The sequence below is a fragment of the Rattus norvegicus genome, chromosome 18 (genome assembly GCF_021556685.1).
Source record: "Rattus norvegicus strain SHRSP/BbbUtx chromosome 18, alternate assembly SHRSP_T2T, whole genome shotgun sequence".
In the NCBI taxonomy this organism is placed as follows: Eukaryota; Metazoa; Chordata; class Mammalia; order Rodentia; family Muridae; genus Rattus; species Rattus norvegicus.
In genome coordinates, this window is record NC_141551.1 from 59,298,713 (window position 1) to 59,320,507 (window position 21,795).

The window sequence follows — 21,795 nt, forward strand, 5'->3', positions numbered from 1 at the left end:
GCTCCTCCCATTAAGTTTAAAGACATGTACCACCAAAAATCCTTTTTTTTTTTTTCTTTTCTAAGTTTCTTAAGACAGGGTTTCTCTGCATAGCCCTGGCTGTCCTGGAATTCACTCTGTAGGTCAGGCTTGTCTTGAACTCAGAGATTCACCTGCCTTCTGAGTACTGAGATTAAAGGGGTTTTTAATTATTCTTATTATCAATTATACTTCCTGCCTCTAAATTTTTATGCTTGATTATCATGGAAAAGTGCTTAAATTTGTCAGATAGGATACTGGATATTTTTGTATTCTTGCAGAACTTTCTTTTAGAATGGAGTTCTGTGAGGGCAGCTTGACCATCATTTTTATGATTTGGTAGGTATATTTTTGAGCACTGTTCTAAGTAACATGAAATATTTCTTATTACTGAGGTAAGACCTGCCTTAGGACTCAATCAAATGTTTCATAATCCTGAGGCTTCCCAGCAGGCTGGTGGAGGGTTTTCTGATGCTCTTCCTCCCTCACTAGTTTCCTGAAGTGCTCTGATTGGTACTCTGCTGAAGCTTGAGGAGAACCTTCTGTCATCTGCACGTCTAGCATCTCTCTTCTCTCTTTCCCAGCCTTCAAGTTCTAGCTGTTCTGTCTCCCTAGACTCCCACTTTGTGTCTCCAACTCATTGAGTTCTGATTCTCTGAGTCATGACTTAGGAGCTCTGTCAAGTTAGTGATTCAATAGTCCAGTCATAGAGTTCACTTTGTCTCAAGTTTGTTAAAAAATGTTAGTTAATATAAATAAAATTTTTTAAATGACATGTTAATTATAAATAACAATATTTTAAGGGATTCTCAGATCCAACCAGCACTTCACTTTCAGTCTAGATCTCTGCTACTGATCTTAGAAAAGAGCGATAAGCTGTTGATGAGTTTGTAGAAAGATTTCCTAGGAAACAAGACAGCTTCTCATTTCTTAGATTAGATGATATAAATTCAACCCATTTCTGAAAATAACTTTGCAAAGAACATAGTTTAACCTTAAATCTTTCACCAGTGGGCTTGCTTGTGACTTGCCCACAATAATATCATCAGGTTTCCCTTCCAGATCTTTCCCACCTCCCTATCCACCCAACTTTAATGAAAGAAAGAGAAATCTAGATAGTGTCACTAAATAAGAGGGGAGACAATGTCCCAATTTAATTGTCAATTTTTAAAAAAATCAGCTTATTACTCTAATTTGTTGTAGAAGCCAAAAACGTAGGGATTGTTGTCTTGCTCACGGATTTTTCACAAGTTGTCGGTACAATGGTTGCTTCATGGACGAAGCTGGTAACTAATGAATCTGTATGTACCCTCTTTCTGCTTCTAGAGTAAATATTTCAGTAACTAGGTACTGTGAATGTAAAACAAACTAAGTCCTGGCTTCAAGGAGTGCGTATGCCTGTTGGAGACAGTGTAGAAAGTGTGGTTCATGATGGTGCTGTCATAGAGTTATGGCTATTCCAGTACAGTTTGAGAGCCTCTGGCTCTTAGGCTTTGTCTGATTTTTGTGTTTTCATGTTTAACTCAATATTTGGAATGTATATTAAGCACCTAGTAAGTGTTTATGATATGGGATGTTTTAATAGCTTCTCATATAAATTCACCTTTCAGTGTAATGGGTTATTTCCCTCATTCTCGGGCTTAGAGGACTAACTATCTCTATCTATCTGTCTGTCTGTCTATCTATCTATCTATCCACCCATCTATTATCCACCTATCTATCTATCTATCTATCTATCTATCTATCTATCTATCTAAAAATTTGTATTCCTATTTATTTACATGTACATGTGTATATGTCTGTATATGTGCCAGAGGTTAGGGGCATCCCCTGGAGCTTATGCAGTTATAAGCTTCCTTTTGTGGGTGCTGGGAATTGAACTTGGGGCATCTACAGGAACAATACAAATTCCCAACCACACTGAGCCACTGCCATTTCTCTAGCCCCCACTTACTGATTTCTGATGTTAGTGGTGAAGATATTTTAAAGCAGATTTTCTTTTAAGTCTCTGGCTATAGTTACAGTCCAAGAAAAGTCACTGTTGTATCTGACCTTACTTCAGTTCTAATGTGAACTAGTGATGATTCCAAGACTAAGTAATACTTGTGTCTGGGTTCAGTCAGAGAAAACGCATCTAACCCTCAAGAGACTGGAGGCCCCAGGGAGTTTAGAGGTCTGGTGGGGTGGGTGGGGTGGGGTGGGGACATCCTGTGGAGACAGGGGCGGGGAGGGAGGGAGTGCGGGGGTGGAGGTGGGAGTGGTGGAGGAGGAGGTATGGGATGTGGAACTCTTGGGGAGTGGTTTAGGAGGGGAATAATATCTAGAGTGTAAAAACAAACAAACAAGTCATAATACTTTATTTTTAAGAATATTCTAAATTTATTTTTATTTTATATGTGTGAATTTTTGCCTGAATCTATATAGATGCACCACACTGGTTTCTAGTGTCCACAGAGGCAAGAAGAGGGTGCTGGATCCTCCAGGTTCCCGCTGTCTTGAGCCACCATGTGGCTGCTGGGAACTGAGCGTAGGGTCTTGTGCAAGAGCAGCAAGGGATGGTAAGCACAGAGCCATTGCTCCTGCACCACTCCTACAGTTCTTCAGCATCATGAGCGTCTTGACATGTTGTTGCCCTATCACACCTGCCTTTCATCACAGGGGATTGATAATTCATTCTGAAACAGTAGATCCTTAATTCTTTCTGCTGTCCGTACACTTGTACACCCAGCACTCATTAGTTATTTAATTCTCTCACAGAGTTTTTTGGTTTTTTTTGGCCTAATGGTGTTTGACAGTTCGGTTATGCATTGCTTTCTGGTTTGTTCCTCAGTAGCTAAGTAAACATGTCTAGATGATAAGTAAGCACATTACTGAAATAAGGTTTTCCAAGAATGTTGCAGTGGCTTATACAGGGAATTATTTATGATCTGTGGGGTATCCAGAAACAGTAAGTTTCAAAAGTCCACCAAAAACCCCTCCAGGTTTGTATAAGTAACTTTGTCGTAGTTACGCTTGCTTCAGCAAACATACTTGATATTTGAAATGATCATAGCTGCTGTGGACTGTAGACCACAGCTTTCATCTTAATGGGAGTAAGAGCTAGTTTTGGGGCGATTGCCCAGGAACATGATTTTAGTTACCCCAATTTTTATTTTTTGTTCCAGTAGAGAAACAGTTTCATAGTTTTACAGAACAAAGTAAGCCATAAGTCAAGGCAAGTTTAGAATACACTGGTAAGTCATTGGAATGATGGTTCCAGCAAGCAGGGAAGATTTTTTATAGCTTGAAGATGCTATCTGATGACAGTCTCAGCTTCTGCTGTGGTGGAAGCCAGCAGGCTGCTGAGTTAATAGATTCCTGCATGTTAGTTCAGACAAAGAAATAGTCAAGTCATGTGTGGTCCACAGGACTAGAGGTGGGCCAGGATGGGCAACCACCCTATGGACTGTATCACTCCAGCTTCTTCACACTAGTGTGCTTCTAATGAGACTGTCAGTCTCTGCAACCACAGCTTTTAAAAAATTAATTAGTTAATTAATTATTTTTGTTGAGAATAGATATACAATATATTTTTATCACAGTAGTTTCCATTTTCCCAACTCCTACTAGATCATCCCACCCCCAAATCCATAGCCATTCTCTCATTAGAAAACATCATCCAAATGATAATATAAATAAATAATAAAATGAGATAACAATGGGGTTGGGGATTTAGCTCAGTGGTAGAGCGCTTGCCTAGGAAGCGCAAGGCCCTGGGTTCGGTCCCCAGCTCCGAAAAAAGAACCAAAAAAAAAAAAAAAGATGAGATAACAATACAAACAAACAAACCAGAATAGACCTTTTTTTTTTTTACAGAAGTTTTTTATTCACAGTTCCAGATTATCAGTCAGATACAAAGTTTGATTGGTAATATTTTCAAGCACTTATAGTCTTGAAAAAGTAGGGGTTTTTTGTGTGTATTTATTCTCATGAAGTAATTGAAAGATATTTGTAATCAAATTAGAAGAGTAAGCAACACCAAAATGGCGCAGAGCCTAGCAGTCTAAGGTCTATTGAGAACACTAAGGAAGAATTTGTCTGGAGATGGTAACTTGATGTTTCAGCAGAGAGGGGCAGAGTTGGGAACTTTGTGATTCAGTGTTTCTGGACATGCCACGTATCATGCCTGGTGGGACAGTGGAGTTGGTGGTGTGGAAGATCACTGGTCAACCAGAGTTTACTTACATCTGAGTCCCACAGGAAAATGGTTAAGAGCTGCACTGCAACATTGCCTTCATGGTTACCATACACACATTCACAATGGTTAGGTCAGTCAGCACTGCTTTCCATTATCTCTTATAAATTAGGACGTGGTAAGTGTGGAGTTCTCATGACAAAAGGCATTAGAAAAGCAGTTTAAAGTTTTTGTTTCACATTACTATAACATTTACAGGAAGTTACTGTACTAATAGTGACATTTGCTTGGGGCCCTGAACATGCAGCCCCCACTTGTCAAGGGAGGTGTTACATTGTCTCACTTGAGTTCTTTGAGACCAGGCTGCTTCCAAGCTACTGATCCTTCTCCCCCTTAGCATCCTCCTCAGTGCAGGGTTTGCGGACCTGTACCTCCACTCTCTGGTACACTCCCTAGTTTATACCTCAGTTAGATCTTGGGAAAAGACAAAAGACCCCATTAATGATTTATCGTAACTGTGTTCACTTAAATAGAATGCCACGTATGTAAAGCATATAAACACACAGCCATAAAAGCAAGGGTAAAAGGGAAAGGTGGCCTCAAGATGCCCGCACTAATGCCAGACCTGGTGCAGATTATCCTCGTGGTAGATAGATGGTGGCTGGTGCTTCACCAATTCCTAGTTTCTAAAGTTTTTCTACTTACCCTATTGTGCTCTCTCCCTCCCCTCCTTCTCTTCTCTCCCCCTCACCCTTCCCTTCCCCCTTCCCTTCTTCTCTCCTTTCCCTAGCATTATAATTACCATTAACATATAAAGGGCCATCTAGTATTAAATAATTTTATTTTTCCAGTGTTAAGCTTTTTAATAAAACTTTCCCTTCTAAGGCATTACGTTTATTTTTCTATAGTTTTAGATTTTTTTTTTTTTTGTGAAAGTTTAGGTGCTCTTTGGGTATATATACTGAAGGGTTATTGAGATTTAGACCAATATGTAAAGAACCTTTGTCATTCAGAATGTTAGTCTCTGTCACACACATGTTATTTACCCCACCGTAGCAGTATAGGAACGATGGAGTTGAGAATCAACCTCAAGTGAAAAAGATCGATTTAAAGGTAGAAAGCATGGATGTCATAATGTTGAAACCCACGCTTATGCTAACTCACGGAAAGCTGGAGCAAACACTTACAGGCCTATCTTGCTGAGTAAGCTTGTTATAATGATCTGGTTTCCATGGGACACTAAACGACTGATGAGGCTCAGAACTACAACAGTTCTTCCTTAAAGGGCACTACCTGGCGAAATAATAGACCATATGTCTCTTCAACCGTCCATCCTGTAAGAATGATGACACGGCCGCCTATCTGCTGTAGTCAGATGAGCAGGCGTGATTTATGCTATGAATCTTGAAAATTCATCCATAGGATGCATTTCTGATTTGACATTTAAACCTTGAACATTTTACTTTGAGTAATATTTTTTTCTTCCAGTTTCTGATTTTTTTTTTTTTTTACATGTGGGCAGTTATAAGAAAAGCTGTGACAAGAGTTTAATTTTTCAATAAACTGTAAAAGTGTCTCTGGATTTTGCCATTCTAGTTGTGAGGTAGTATGAGTAAAATATTTTTTATGTTGCTCCAGAGATTTTTAAAGTTTAGTAAATTCAATTTCTTAATCTCTGTTACTTCATTAGTAGCATCCGTTGGATTTATTAAATAAATAAATAAGCACCTATTACTACTTGGATTAAACGTGACTCCACAATTATAATACCACGGATGCCTTTTCTCTCCCTGTGCGTAGCTGTGCGTGTGTTGAGCGGCAAGTCCTCCTGTGCATCCTCAAGCAGCTTTGCCAGCTGTGCTCCCTGCTTTCTCTTTTGAATATTCATACATTGAGGAAGCATCATGATTTAATCCCATTTATTTGACATGGCTGGTAGTGACCAGTCACTACCGAACTTTCTTAGATCTATTTTTTATTTTTCTCTGATCTTCTCATTCTAGTGTGCCTACAGAGTTAGGGTGAAAAACAAAATTAACACAGTGTTCTCTAGAGAGTGTGGGAAAGGGACCTGTAGTGAAGGAGGGTGGCAGGATGGGAGGGTGACAAGAACATGGTATAGACATGGGACACTGTCTAAGAACACATTTTCTGCAGAAAAGTTTCAGCTGTTGGGGTCCCCAGAGCAGGGTGTTCAGCATTTTCGGTGGTGTGACCTTCAGTCACACAGGCAGTCCTGTAGTCAGCACTGCCTCACCTGCTTCTGACACGGAGAGATGAATCTCAGTCACTTAAACCAAATTCGTAACTAAACAATGACGAGAAATGAAATTATTCAGTGGAATGTATTAAGGATTTGGCATGATTTTTAGTATTTAGTGGAGTTTTTAGGTATTACACAATTAAACACATAAGTGTAACACCAAGTAATTATGCCCTTATAACAAAGCCCGAGTCTATCGTAATGAGAGAGCTCTGCAGTTTTCTCTCTAAACCTTGCCCGGGTGCAGAAGGCACGAAACTAGTTCCCATTCTCCTCCTGTTCACAACTTCTCGGTTGTGCTGGTCACCTCACACGTGCCTGAGTGACATGATGATGCATTCGCGTGAGGATCATAAAAAGCTTGCTTTCCTGCAGCTGCCCAGTCATAACAAAAGGACTTCAGTGCATGAAAAGCAAACATCGTTCTGCAGACAATGCCTGATCTGCTCTGGAGCCCAAACCCATTGCCGCTCAGTGACAGAAGAAAGGAGAGGGATTAATTTGAAGATGCTTATGCAGGCCATATGGTAATCTTTCCATAGGAAGGAAGTGTCGAATGGTGACCCCTAAATCTTCACATTGACCTCCAGTTGTAGAATGCGTACGCCATAAGGTTCCCCTGGCTTTTTCATGTGATAATTTAAGCTGCAGCATTCTCCTGGCTGTACAACTTTCTTGAGTGGGGGAAGGGCTTGCTTTACTCACCGGATATGAATTACAAAATTCACAATTGTTTTAGTGCCTATATTTTTAAGCTGAATGAAACTATATTAAAATTCTTCTAAGAACAGTGAAATGGAATGAACTGTGTTTGTTCTTTATGTTATATTTGATAATGAGTTTTTATGTGAGTGTAGGGAATCAAAATGCTATTGATATTCTTTTGAAATATTTAACAATAGTTTACATATAATATTAGAGAATAAACAGAAAAATATGATCAAAATATGAAGGCCTCCTAAAATTTTTCTCTGTGATATATTTTAAAGACTTGGGTTATATTTCTGGTAATTTTTAATGTAGTTTTCATTGTTTCATGGTTATGTTTTTTTTACATGATTTGCTCTATTGTGGATTTGTAATATCAAAAAGATGGTGGCTTTCAGCGGAAGTTGAACTGCATTGCGATCCCTCTTCAAAGAGACACCCCGTCCTTGTGGTGCTTTCTACCGAGCGCTCCTTCCCAGTTACAACACCGTTCTTTAGTTCTGTGTTCACTATGTTTTGCTAACTTTGTCTTCACTCTTCACTAATACTGAGCTTTCTTTCAGAAACCGCTGTACCTCAATTCTTTGCTCTTTCTTTCTCCTTGTTTCCTCTGCAAGCTGCTGCGCCTGTCTCTGCTCGGTCTGCCGCCGACCACTCTGGCTCTGCCTCTGCCTCTCCTGCTTTACGTACCTGCTTCTTAGTGAATGAAGGTACTCTCTCTCCCTCTCATTGGAGCACTTCCTTTCCCTCTCTGCTTTGGCCTGGTACACTTACCCTTGGATTTTATCTTTAATCTGATTTATACATCCATCTGCTTTATTTTGTATGAATCCCATTCCAAAACCTTATTTGCTGAACTCAATGCCAAGTGCCAATTGTAAAAAGTGTGATGTCCCCCTGCTTGGAGTAGAACATGTCTGCTGTCTTCTAGAGCACTGTCACAGGAGTGCAGAGATGCTAGTCTTGGTTGTGAAGTCTGTTGGGAGTTGAATTGTTGTCATAGTGGTCTTTGCCATTTGATTTGTGGCACTAACGATAATAAACTTATTATACATGTACTATTAGTGTATGAGAGACAGTGGGCAGTCTTTACACAGCCATATGCTCTAGTCAAAGACAGGTGAGTCTGTTAATTTGCATCCTCCTTTGAGAAGTCTTCAGATTGATTATATAAGCTGATAGAAATTCACCTTTTCTACTGTTTCTGTTTCAGGCAGAGGCATAAAAATCTATAATGTAAGCCTTTGGTTTCTGTTGGGCTAGCATATCTTTCTTGTGTAGTTACACAAGTGGAAAATAATTTGGAGAATGTGAAATTGAGACTGGACTATTCAGATATTCGCCACCCAGTCCTCTCTTGGCATTGTCTGTACCTGAAGTACCAGAGCTCGTGAGCCCCACAGCACAGCCACTGTCTCCATGCGGTCTCCACCCTTACCAGTGTGTGTAAAATAAAGAGATTAACTTTACCAAATCTAAAACATAAATCTAGACACTCCCCAAACCTACTATTGCAAGGCCATTCAAGCAGAGGGATGGTAGGTCGCTAGCGAAGCACAGAGCCAGCCCCTGTTACAAGTAGTAAGCACTCTCCCGGAAAGAAAATAGAGGAATTTAACAAGAGAGTGTGTTGTTTGTTTCATTTCCCAATCAGAGGACTGTGCTGCAGCTTTGTGTGAAGGCCAGAGTGAAGTAATTAGAATAACATTTGTTGAGCTATTTTTAAAATAGGTATTTGTTAATTTATGCTGCACTGCAAAGCTTTGGTAAGGATTATGATGTGTGAAAGCTTAGTGGATAAGCAGTTCAGTAAGCCTGCTGGCGAGGCATTGACACTAGCAGAGAGATTATTCATGTGAGTAGGTTATGTATGTATCCATATATGTGTATGTGGATAATATGTATATATCCATATATGTGTATGTGGATATATCCATGTGATGTACATTTCAAAATGAAATATATGTCCATCACCTTTATTGATGCAACTACATATTTGTTATCAATTGATGAGAATTTCTTACTGAATGGATGAGTTTTTAAGTAGATGACTTGTCTCTTTAATAATTTAAGAGATCACTTTATAATGTATCATAGTGTTTTGTTATTAATTTAGAAGACTTTAGAAGTTTTAATGCCTTTAAAACACAGAACTGATAAAGTTCTATGCTCATGGATAATACATTATGAATGCTAACAAATGCTTTTTCATCCATTCCTGATTATTCGTCTCTCGATGTTATCCTTGGGAGAAAATGGCACAATGCACTGAGCTAGTAATGGCCTCATACATAATTTGAGAAGATGAACATTCATTGAATTTGTATTTATAATGTATAATATACAGTTTTGCACACTTATAAAGGTGATATAACTCATAAAGTCTGTATACTAGCAGAATGGTAGTCTGTCCTCTCATAATTAGATTTCAAATCAAGAATCAGAAATTTGGAAAAAATAAATTGATTTTCTTTCAGTTGGAATCAGTGATGGTTAAGACTATAAATTTTGGATTGTCCAGTTTTTAATTTTGTGCAGTCTTCACTAAAATTGGCATTATGTTATCTGAGCTTCGATTGTGATCAAGTTTCTGATTCTTGTAGTAAGAGACGTGATTGTAACTATCTTAATTCAAGCCCCTGACAAAAAGGGAAGACAGCTCCTTTGACCGGGATGTTGGCTGCACGCAGATCATTGAAGTGTTGATGTCTGTGTGAATGGCCTTTTATATGGCAACAAGTTCACATGGACAGCTCTCACACATGTTTATTCCATTCTTCCCCATCTTCTAATATCTTTATTTTAGAAAGTCTTTTTAGAAATGTGTTTCCTTTGGGAATTGGCAAAACTGTGTGGGCAATTATTTTCTATTGGTTTTTATAAACTTCATGTCTTACAGAAATGATTGAAAAATGTTTTATGTCATTTCGTATATAATAATATTAAACTAAAATTATTTATAGCCTACAGATCTTCCCTTTTTGTTTTTGATAAGTGTACATAGATAACCTCCCCTTTCCTGTAGAATACCGAGATGTCTAACGCACTGTCCTATGTCACCGTCCCATGTCACCTCTGTAGGATGGAGCCAACTAGCTGCCATGCACTGTGTCATGCTGCCGGACCTGCTGGGGCTGGGTAAATTCAGGCCTCCTCTTCTGGAGATGCTAGCTCGAAGATGGCAAGATCGGTGCTTGGAGGTAATGTTGAGTGACAAGGAAGACACGACTATTTCACAAACTCACTGCAATGTGAATTCTAGGCAAAAGTAACTTTTATCCCCTGTGCCTTTAACATTTACTCATTACATTACAGAAAATAGGGATTCAAGATTTCCCCATCCTCTTCCTTTGTTTCTATAGTAAACAGTAAATGTCCTAGTTTGTTTATTTACTTCCTAAAAATTCATTATTTTATTAAAACTTTCACAAACTTTGTATAGTTATTTCTTAAGTGTTGGTTGCTGTAGAGATCATGCATTCGCATGCAAAGACATATGACACTTCCCCCATGATTGATTATCTGGTACAATCCCTTATATTAGATTTCCAAGAGAGCAGTCAGAGACCAGATTGAAGGTCCTATGTTATAGTAAAACAGGACAGTCTTCCAATTATAATAGAGCTGATCTTAATGCTGGTGCCAACTAGTATTTGCTTGGTAACCCTGGATACTTTGCTTGTTCTATTTGTAGATAATTTGTAAGGTTGAGATAATAATGTAATTCTAGGCTGGAGAGATGGCTCAATGGTTAAGGGCACTGACTGCTCTTCCAGAGGTCCTGAGTTCAAATCCCAGCATCCACATGGTGGCTCACAACCATCTGTAATAAGATCTCATGCCATCTTCTGGTGTGTCTGAAGACAGCTGCAGTGTACTCATATGCATAAAATAAATAAAAAAATTTAAAAAAATAATGTAATTCTAATGAGAACACACGCGTTGCTAGGGTAAGTTGTGCATGAACATCATGGATTATACAAATGTACACTTGCTAACTGACCATGATGTTATTGAGAAAGAATTTGATAGGACCTCTGTATGTCTGGCCTACTGTTGAATGAAACATCATAACCCTGTAAGAGAATTGCCTGCTCCGGCTTCTGTTGACTCAGCTCCAAGCAGAACTGGAGCATACTAAAGTTTGCATAGATGTGGATTTGCACTGAGTAATCTTTTCACTTACTTTCAAAGACAGTACTTACAAAGAAGGTTTTACTCAAACTCCTTGTTAGATGAACCTTAGTTATCCCTTCAGTCTTAAATAGTTAATTGAATAAATTGATCGGTGCTTTGCTTAAAATTAGACTAGCTTCGGGTTGGGGATTTAGCTCAGTGGTAGAGCACTTGCCTAGGAAGCGCAAGGCCCTGGGTTCGGTCCCCAGCTCCGAAAAAAAGAACCAAAAAAAAAAAAAAAATTAGACTAGCTTCTTTGGGCTCATGCCTGTGGAGTTTCCACTAAACATAACTAAAATTAAATTGCAAAATAAAAAGTTGCATGACCAATTGGAAGAAAAATTGATAGGATTTTGAAAAATGATTCCCTCAATAAAACTGAGAGAGGCTATGTAGGAATGTATTTGCCCATTTTGTTTGTGTCTAGGTCTATGGGAATCATGTGGATTTATACCTATTTGATTGTATGAAGGATCGATGCTTGAGGCAATGTTGATGAGATAAAGTAGATAACAAATATTAAAAGGCTTGGTGAAATGTAAATCTCAAATCAAGAAATAATTTTTTGGAGACCTCTGTCATCTCTCTGGCCTGTTGACTCAAACATTATTATCCAGTGAATGGCTTTAACATATTTATTTGCCTGCCCTGATTCCCTTCCCCTAGTTCCAAGCAGAATTGTAATATATAAGGAATTCACTAAATTAGGTTAAGTTTCTATTGGGCATAAGGAAAAACAATTTAATCCTCCTAACATTGATTTTTAACAATAATACTTACATGGAAATTTAATAATTGGAAGTGCTGTATAATAAGAATGGTTTAGAAAATCAAGTTTTAAGCATAAAGCTAATTAAATGTCTATCCATTAGCTTAAAATATTTTTGAATGAAAGTATCTTTAATGTCTATCTGTTGGCTTAAAAATATTTTGAATGAAAGCATCTTTGATCAGGTGTAGGATGCTAGCATTTAATTGTTCCATAACTACTTACTTCATTATTGGATTAATAGTCTTATATAAATAAGAAATTTCTGTGTTTTCTAATTTTATATCATATGAATTTTCTGGTTTGTGGACATCACTTTACAATGTGTTTCTTTTCTTTCATTGTTTTTGTGATTTTGTTAGGTGAGAGAGGCTGCACAGGCCCTTCTTCTAGCAGAGCTGAGAAGAATTGAGCAGGCAGGACGGAAGGAGACTATTGATACCTGGGCTCCTTACTTACCTCAGTACATGGACCATGTCATATCACGTAAGAGTGCTTTTCTGAAAGCCTTGGGAGGGCTCTGTAGAAAGAGTGCCAGACTGGCAAGTGTTGATGCTTCATGAAGTGAACGCAGGCGAGAAGACGTCCTAAATCTGGTCTTCTCTATTTGAAGTTTGGTAGTGTAGAATATGGCAGTTAAAAGGAACAAGATAAAACAAATACTAAAACATTCACTAATGATCTGACTTTATGAAATTAATTCCCAATAAGAAAACATATCCCAATCCCGTTTAACCCTGACTTTTCCTCTCCCTGTTGTTTCTTTGGACTTCTGGGTCCCACATGTTCCAGACTGATTTTGTGGTATGCATAGCGACTTCTCGCAAGCTAAGATTACATGAAAACCTGAAAGGCAAGGCTCTAGTGAAATTACACCTGTGTGCAATGGGCAGAGAGAAGATTGGGAGGAGCTGTGTCTGATGAGTCTGTGGAATGAGTATGTTTTAAACAAATTAGAAAAATTATTGTATTTTTGGGAACTTTGTGAAAATTATAATTTTTGTACTCATGATGTTAGGTTAAGTATGCTTTGGGAAAAGGTTATACTTGGCACCATCATATTTTTCTCTCTGATAAAAATATTTGTCCTAAGTTTATTTAAGTCTTCGTTTCTCTAAAAACAAAGAGGTTAATAATTAAAACTGTATTTTGATTTATGTTAGTAAGATACTTTCAGTTTTTAACATAAAGTCTTGATTAAAATTAAAAACATTAAATGGGCTTGCATTTTACATAACGAACACTGGACTTTAAACAGACTTTGTCCACTGTCAGTTCTTCATGTAGAGGAGCGCTTACCTGCATCATATCTGTCTTGTGTGGTGACAGCAGCACGTGTGCCGTTCTAGGAGCAAATAAGAGTACGATTGCGGGAAGTCTGTAATGGCTAGAGTGGACTTGAGGACAGGCCAGCTGTGCTCCCCCTCAGATGTCATTAGGCGTGTGACTTCGGGGACTTTACCGAGGCTTTATGAGTGTCCATCGTTTCAGTTAAAAGTGAATGGGAGGCTTTGTAGAGTCGTATGCAGTGGAACGAGTTGACCCTTGCTAAGTGTTCAGGCTGGTACCTAGCTTACAGTAAGCACTATTGATTTGCTTAGTAAATAAAAGTTGAGCAAAGGGTGGTCACATTTTTACATGACATGACATAATTAAAACTTTTTTCTATTTGTGTACAAGATATTTGTTGAGTGAATTTCTAAAACCTTTAAATAAAAAAACTAAAAAGTAATAATACGGACAATAATCACAACAGCAACAACACCAAACCTACGCACTCAGCAGAGTCTCAGCTTTTTGTCTTTTGCTGCCTCTTTGCCATGATGTGAAGTGCTCCGCTCCCCCGTGCTCTCCTTGCCAGCACTGATTGGCATCCCTGAAACCATAGACTAATAAACTCTCCTTCCCCAAAGAGAAACAACTTAGGACCTCTAACACGTGTCCACTTTATTCAGTATGTTAGCCTTGAAATCCTTTTGACAATTTTAACATAAAAATTTTTATAGCTGGTGGTGACTTTAGTGGTAGAATGCTTACCTGTTTTGATCTTCAGCACTGCAAAATAAAATAAAAATAGATTTACAAATAAATAAAAAATTAAAATAAGTTTTCAGAACATACCATTAAGAAAGAAAGAAAAGAAAGGTGGGGTGAGACCCGTCGACCTTGTGAATATGTGTACAGACAATGTGACACACTCCCCCAGTTCCCCATGTGAGCATCACCCTAGAAAGGTCATCTAAGGATGAGCTGTGTCATAACTCGCTGTACAAAATGTCTTCAGAGGTCTGTGGAGATGGCTCAGGTAGATCTCCTTGTCCTGGAGCAGCAGACATAGGAGAATCCCTGTGCCCCAACCAGATCAGTGAGCGACATGTTTAGTGAGAAAACATGACTGCCCTCAAAATAGTGGCACCCCATATATACACACACAAATGCACACACACACATACACACATACACACGCACACACACGCACACCCCTCTCTTCATTCATATATGTATGTATAAGTAATATTTATATATATATGTGTGTGCAGATATAAATAATATATAAATTATATATGAATAGTATATATAATATATGCATAATATCTATATTTAATATACCATATATCACATATTATATCAATATATAGAAATAAATACTTTTTAAATTCATTTATATATTAAATGTATGAAATAGACAAAATGTAGTTTATATGAGTTTATACAAATATGTGTGTATATATAGAATACATATATATGCACACTCATAAATTTTAACATGTTTCACATTAGAGGACAAACTTCATGAGGTTTTTTAGAGTAGGCTGAAGGGGAACTGCACATTAAAAAGTCATTATTAATTCTTTTAAGAGGAAAATTGAATTATAAGAAATTAAAAAACAATGAGAAATATTTTCAAGACATCCGTACTTAGCATGAACTCAGGCTGTCTCTGAAAGGGGTCTGGGAAGCAGCTGTAAGAGTGGGCAAGTGGAGTGACGGCACCTCGGAGCCCGGATTAGTGATTGCGTATGAGGACCTATGAAAACCACCAAAAGGCACAGTGCAGAGTTGTACTTGGGACCAGGTCGGAAAAGAGACGCCACCGTTGTTTATATCTGATGCCATGGTATTTTCCTCCTGGAAAGGAGAGAATGGCTTCACTACACCCTAAGCTGAAGGCTGAGGAGAGCCACTGACTATCCCACCAAGCAGCCGTCAACATGCTGTGAAGGGGGGGTGTGTGTGGCCCGGGAGGGTAAAGCATACAGAGGAAGGACGGCCATCATCATTGGAAACTTTCTCTGTAGCAGTGAGACTTTCGCTGGGCACTCGCCAGGCCTGTGCTTTCTACTGTAACCGTCGGTGTGACCTAGTGCAGTACTGTTGTCCTTCTCTGTGTTCCGTTTTCTTTCCCTGAGGGAATAGGCTAAGGGCACTGAAAAAGTGTCTGAAGGAAGGTCCTTCAGACACCTAAGTGACTGCTAGAGTCTAAAACTCATTTTTCTTTTCTTTTTTAAGTTTTTTTACTTTTATTGGATTTTTAAAATTTATATTTTAACTGTTATTGCCTTTGCTGGTTCCCCTCCAGAAACCTGCTATCCCATCACACCACCCCCTACACACACACTTTTATGTGGGTGCTCTCTCACCCACCCGCCCACACTCTCAGACCTCCCCACTCTGGCATTCCCCTACACTGGAGCATCCAGACTTAACAGGACCAAGGGCCTCGTCTCCCATTGATGCCCGACAAGGCCATCCTCTGCTACATAAGCAGCTGGAGCTATGGGTCCCTCCATGTGTACTCTTGGGGTGGTGGTTTAGTCCCTGGGTGTTCTTTGTTGTTCTTCCTATGGGGTTGCAAACCCCTTCAGCTACTTAGTCCTTTCTCTAACACTTTCATTGGGTACCACGTTATCAGTTCAATGGTTTGCTGCGCGCATCCTCCTCTGTATTTGTCAGGCTCTGGCAGAGCCTCTCAGGAGAGAGCTATATCAGGCTCTTCTCAGCATGAGCTTCTTGGCTTCCCCAGTAGTGTCTGGGTTTGGTGTCCGTATATGGGATGGATCCCACATGTGGGGCAGTCTCTGGATGGCATTTCCTTCAGTCTACTCTACACGTTGTCTCCTTATTTCCTTCTGTGAGTATTTTTGTTCACTTTTCTAAGAAGGTCGAAAGCATCCTCACTTTGGTCTTCCTTCTTGAGCTTCATGTGGTTTGTGAATTATATCTTGGGTATTCTGAGCCTTTGGGCTAATATCCACTTATCAGTGAGTGCATACCAGGTATGAGGTCTTTTGTGATTGGGTTACCTCACTAAGGATGATATTTTCTAGTTCCATCCATTTGCCTAAGAATTTCATGAAGTCATTGTTTTTAATAACTGAGTAGTATTCCGTTGTATAAATGTATCACATTTTCTGTATCCATTCCTCTGTTAGACAGCATCTGGGTTCTTTCCAGCTTCTGACTATTATAAATAAGGCTTCTATGAACATAGTGAATCATGTGTCTTTAATATATGTTAGAGCACCTTTAGGGGTATATGCCCAGAAGTGGTAATCTGGGTCCTCAGGTAGTACTATGTCCAATTTTCTGAGGAACCTCCAGACTGATTTCCAGAGCGGTTGTACCAGCTTGCAATCCCACCAACAATGGAGGAGTGTTCCTCTTTCTCCACATCCAATGCGAGGCCAGCATCTGTTGTTTTCTAGTTTTTTTTTTATCTTAGCCATTCTGACTATTGTGAGGTGGAATCTCATGGTTGTTTTGTTTTACATTTCCTTGATGACTAAGGATGTTGAGCATTTCTTTAGGTGCTTCTCAGCAATTCGGCATTCCTCAGTTGAGAATTCTGTGTTTAGCTATGTACCCCATTTTTAAAATTGGTTATTTGATTTTCTGGAGTTTAACTTCTTGAGTTCTTTGTATATATTGGATATTAGCCTTCTATCAGATGTAGAATTGGTAAAGATCTTTTCCCAATTGTTGCTTGCCATTTTGTCCTATTGAGAGTGTCCTTTGCCTTACAGAAGCTTTGCAATTTTATGAGATCCCATTTGTCGATTCTTGATCTTAGAAGATAAGCCATTGGTGTTCTGTTCAGGAAATTTCACCTGTACCCATGTGTTCGAGGCTCAGCCCCACTCTCTCTTCTATTACTTTGAGTGTATCTGGTTTTATGTGGAGGTCCAAGATGCACTGGACTTGATCTTTTTACAAGGTGACAAGAATGGATCAATTTGCATTCTTCTACATGTTGACCTCCAATTGAACCAGATGGTTTTAGCTCCTTTATCAAAGATCAAGTGACCATAGGTGTATAGGCTCATTTCTGGATCTTCAATTCTATTCCACTGATCTACCTGCCTTTCTCTATACCAGTACCATACAGTTTTTATCACTACTGCTTTGTAATACAGCTGGAGGTTAGGGATGGTGATTCTCCTAGAAGTTCTTTTATTGTTGAAGATAGTTTCTCTGTTCTGGATTTTTTGTTATTCCAAATGAATTTGCAAATTGCTCTCTTTAACTCTGTGAAGAATTGACTTGAGATTTTGATGGGCACTGTGGAATATTATTTAACTATTAAAAATGAGGACATCATGAATTTTACAGACAAATGGATGGAACTAGAAAATATCATCCTGAATGAGGTAACTTAGACTCAAAAGGACATGCATTGTATATGCTCACTGATAAGTAGATATTAGCCAAAAAGTAAAGTATAAAGTACCTAGGATACAACCCATAGACTCTATGAAGTGAAACATACAGAAAGGCCCAAGTGGGGAGGCTTCACCATCTCACTTAGAAGGGGAAAGGAAATAGTCATGGGAGGCAGAGGGAGGCAGACATCTGGGTGGATGACAGGGGAGGGAAGGAAAAGGGGAACAGGCTCAGATATGGGGGGAGAAGATAGGAGAGAAGCCCAGAGAGCCAAGAGAATGATTGGAAATAAGCAGCCTGGGGGAGTGGGAGGTTGGGGACCAGCCCTCTAGAAAATACTAGAAACCTGGGAGGTGAGACACTCCCAGGATAAATTGGGGTTGACCTTAACCAAAATGCCCAACACTGGGGAAAGGGAATTCAGAGTCCACCTCGAGTAGATAGACAGGGTTTCAAGTGTAAGGACAGGGTTATTAACCCACAGTCAAAATTTCTGACCCAGAATTGTTCCTGTCTGAAAGAACCGCAGGAACAAAACTGAGAAAAATGACTGAAGGAATGGAGGTCCAGTGACCAGCCCAACTTGGGATCCATTTCATGGGGAGGGGCACCAAGGCCTGACACTACTGTATTATGTTGTGCTAAGGAACAGGTACTTGGCATGGCTGCCCTCCAGAGTGGCCCTACCAGCAGCTGACTGAGTCAGATGCAGATTCTTACGCCCAACCGTTGGACTGAAGTCAGGGACCCCTGTGGTTGAATTAGGAGAAGGACTGAAGAAGCTGGAAGGGAGAGTGACCCTATAGGATGACCAACAATCTCAACTAACCCAGACCCCAGGGAGCTCCCCGAGACTGAGCCACCAACCATAAGCATACACAGGCTAGTCCGAAGCCCCTGGCGTATATGTAACCAAGGTCAGCCTGGTCTGGCTTCCATGGGAGAAGATGTGCTTAATCCTGGGGAGATTTGAGGCCCCAGGGAAGCAGGAGAGCACCCTCTTGGAGGCAAGGGGGAGGAGGAATGGGATGAGGAACTGTGGAGGCAGGGTAACGACTGGAATATAAATAAATAAAATAATTTTTAAAAACCAAGATGATAAAAAATTTGAATTGTATCTTCTGTAATTTTGTGTGTCCGTGCAAGGAAAAAAAAACAGGCATACATTCTTCTAAAACATCCCCTATTATCAACTTTTGATCTAATGTGTTAATCAACTGGCTGTAATGCCAACTGGGTGTAGAATCAGTCGCACTTTCTTTTATTGGAAGCTTTCTGTTTTAATAAAAGAGAGTCAAACTAAAGGGGCAGGGATTCTGAACGTATTAAAGGGGCAGAAAGCATTTAACAGATGAGGAGTGAGCACAGACGGCTGTCGGACAGATCTGCTGTCCCCAGGGACCAGGAGGTTAGGGAGCAGCTGCTGGCCTGCCCACACCTGCTGTCCACCTGCTTGCAGTGAAGGCTCTCCCGCCATCGTCCTGGGGCTTGTGGAGCCAACCATCACTGCCAGTTTTTTTTTTTTTTTTGTTAAATTTAGAGAATACTTTATTAGTTTTTGTAATCAAACCCACGTAGATAAGACCTTACATATTTAATACAGTGTGTTACCCCTGTACAAATGGAAAAAACTTAAGTTCAACATTTCTAGACCAATATGGCTGTTAATTTCTGTACAGTGCCAACTCAACACAGTAAACGGGGATACTTTTTTCCAAAGTTGACAGCACAGCTAAAGTTTCAAAAAATTCAAATTATATATCTGTATATATATATATTTATATTTATATAAAAAGACCAATAATAGCAGTGTGTTATGCATTAACAGCAGCAACAGCTTTTCCAGGTTCTGCGGTCATCTGAACAAAACTGTAGAGACATCCAGCACACTCCATTAAAAAAAAAAAAAGTAAAAAAACAAAACCCGAGAAAACAGCACAGTTCTGTTACTCTTGTGGTACCTGGCACCATTTTTTTTTTTTTTTTTTAGATTAGCTTCTCAATCATCATCTGGAAAGAAAACATTCTGAGCAACATCATTAAAAACAGCTCTGATAAAGCACGGTCACTACTACGTATCATAAAGCAGGTACAAGCTATTTTACATCCACAGAGGTATGATACAGTACTGTCCTACATCTATAATACTAGAGGATACAATTTAAAAGGCATTATTTGAGACTTGATTCTACTTTTCCAGCAGAGGGCCCAAAGGATAGTGTGACACAGCTTTGTAAAGAAACATACTCTAGACAGGATTTCCTTTCACTAGTGGCACAGTTCTAAGGATTCATTCTCTCCATGAATGTCAGCTAAAACCGTTATTAAAAAAATGAAATATCCCTAGAACAAAACCGTATAACCACCGGATTCACATGAAGATGACCTAGTGGAGACAAGCTGGACCTCACCTTACCAACAAGCTATCAAATCTGTTATGTTTAAACAGTGAGACCTCCAAGGAAGGAGATGCCAAGTAGTGCTTCAAAGCTTCGGACCACAATCAAACACAGCATCCTTTTCAACAGAAGCAGAAGCTCATCTGAGTATGCTCAAGGATGCTGACATCAACATTTAATCATCTCCTCACTCATCCAGGAAGAAGGGGAGATCAGTTACTACTGTACTTTATTGTGTTCAACCAAATCACCATGTTACAAAAATAGCAAGCTGCCATAATAAAAAATAAGGCTCCTCTATCCAGCACCAGATAGCATCATTTTACTTTCAAGCCTAGAAATTGCACACTTGTATATAAACCAACCGAAGATGAGGATTGAGAGTTCATCTTGGTGGATTTTTCCTTTGATGAATATAAAGTGTCCTTCCTTATCTTTTTTGATGACTTTTAATTGAAAATTGATTTTATTTGATATTAGAATGGCTACTCCAGCTTGCTTCTTCTGACCATTTGCTTGGAAAGTTGTTTTCCAGCCTTTCACTCTGAGGTAGTGTCTGTCTTTGTCTCTGAGGTGTGTTTCCTGTAGGCAGCAGAATGCAGGGTCCTCATTGCGTATCCAGTTTGTTAATCTATGTCTTTTTATTGGGGAGTTGAGGCCATTGATGTTGAGAGATATTAAGGAATAGTGATTATTGCTTCCTGTTATATTCATATTTGGATGTGAGGTTATGTTTGTGTGCTTTTCTTCTCTTTGTTTTGTTGACAAGATGATTAGTTTCTTGCTTCTTCTAGGGTATAGCTTGCCTCCTTATGTTGGGCTTTACCCTTTATTATCCTTTGTAGTGCTGGATTTGTAGAAAGATATTGTGTAAATTTGGTTTTGTCATGGAATATCTTGGTTTCTCCATCTATGTTAATTGAGAGTTTTGCAGGATACAGTAACCTGGGCTGGCATTTGTGTTCTCTTAGGGTCTGTATGACATCTGTCCAGGATCTTCTGGCCTTCATAGTTTCTGGCGAAAAGTCTGGTGTGATTCTGATAGGTCTGCCTTTATATGTTACTTGACCTTTTTCCCTTACTGCTTTTAATATTCTTTCTTTATTTTGTGCGTTTGGTGTTTTGACTATTATGTGACGGGAGGTGTTTCTTTTCTGGTCCAATCTATTTGGAGTTCTGTAGGCTTCTTGTATGCCTATGGGTATCTCTTTTTTTAGGTTAGGGAAGTTTTCTTCTATGATTTTGTTGAAGATATTTACTGGTCCTTTGAGCTGGGAGTCTTCACTCTCTTCTATCCCTATTATCCTTAGGTTTGATCTTCTCATTGAGTCCTGGATTTCCGGTATGTTTTGGACCAGTAGCTTTTTCTGCTTTACATTATCTTTGACAGTTGAGCCAATGATTTCTATGGAATCTTCTGCTCCCGAGACTCTCTCTTCCATCTCTTGTATTCTGTTGGTGAAGCTTGTATCTACAGCTCCTTGTCTTTTCTTTTGATTTTCTATGTCCAGGGTTGTTTCCATGTGTTCTTTCTTGATTGCTTCTATTTCCATTTTTAATTCCTTCAACTGTTTGATTGTGTTTTCCTGGAATTCTTTCAGGGATTTTTGCGATTCCTCTCTGTAGG

The 21,795-nt window shown here is 39.2% G+C and overlaps 1 protein-coding gene across 2 annotated transcripts in view; it reads left to right on the plus strand.

Annotated features, from left to right (window-relative positions):
* Wdr7 (WD repeat domain 7) overlaps window positions 1-21,795 on the plus strand; it is a 282,598-nt gene that overhangs the window by 87,080 nt on the left and 173,723 nt on the right. Inside the window, 3 exon segments of one of the 2 annotated variants that reach the window (NM_023975.2) lie at window positions 7,781-7,873; window positions 10,245-10,363; window positions 12,471-12,594. In NM_023975.2, the coding sequence (NP_076465.1) occupies window positions 7,781-7,873; window positions 10,245-10,363; window positions 12,471-12,594 (336 nt within the window). 2 annotated transcript variants of the gene reach the window in all.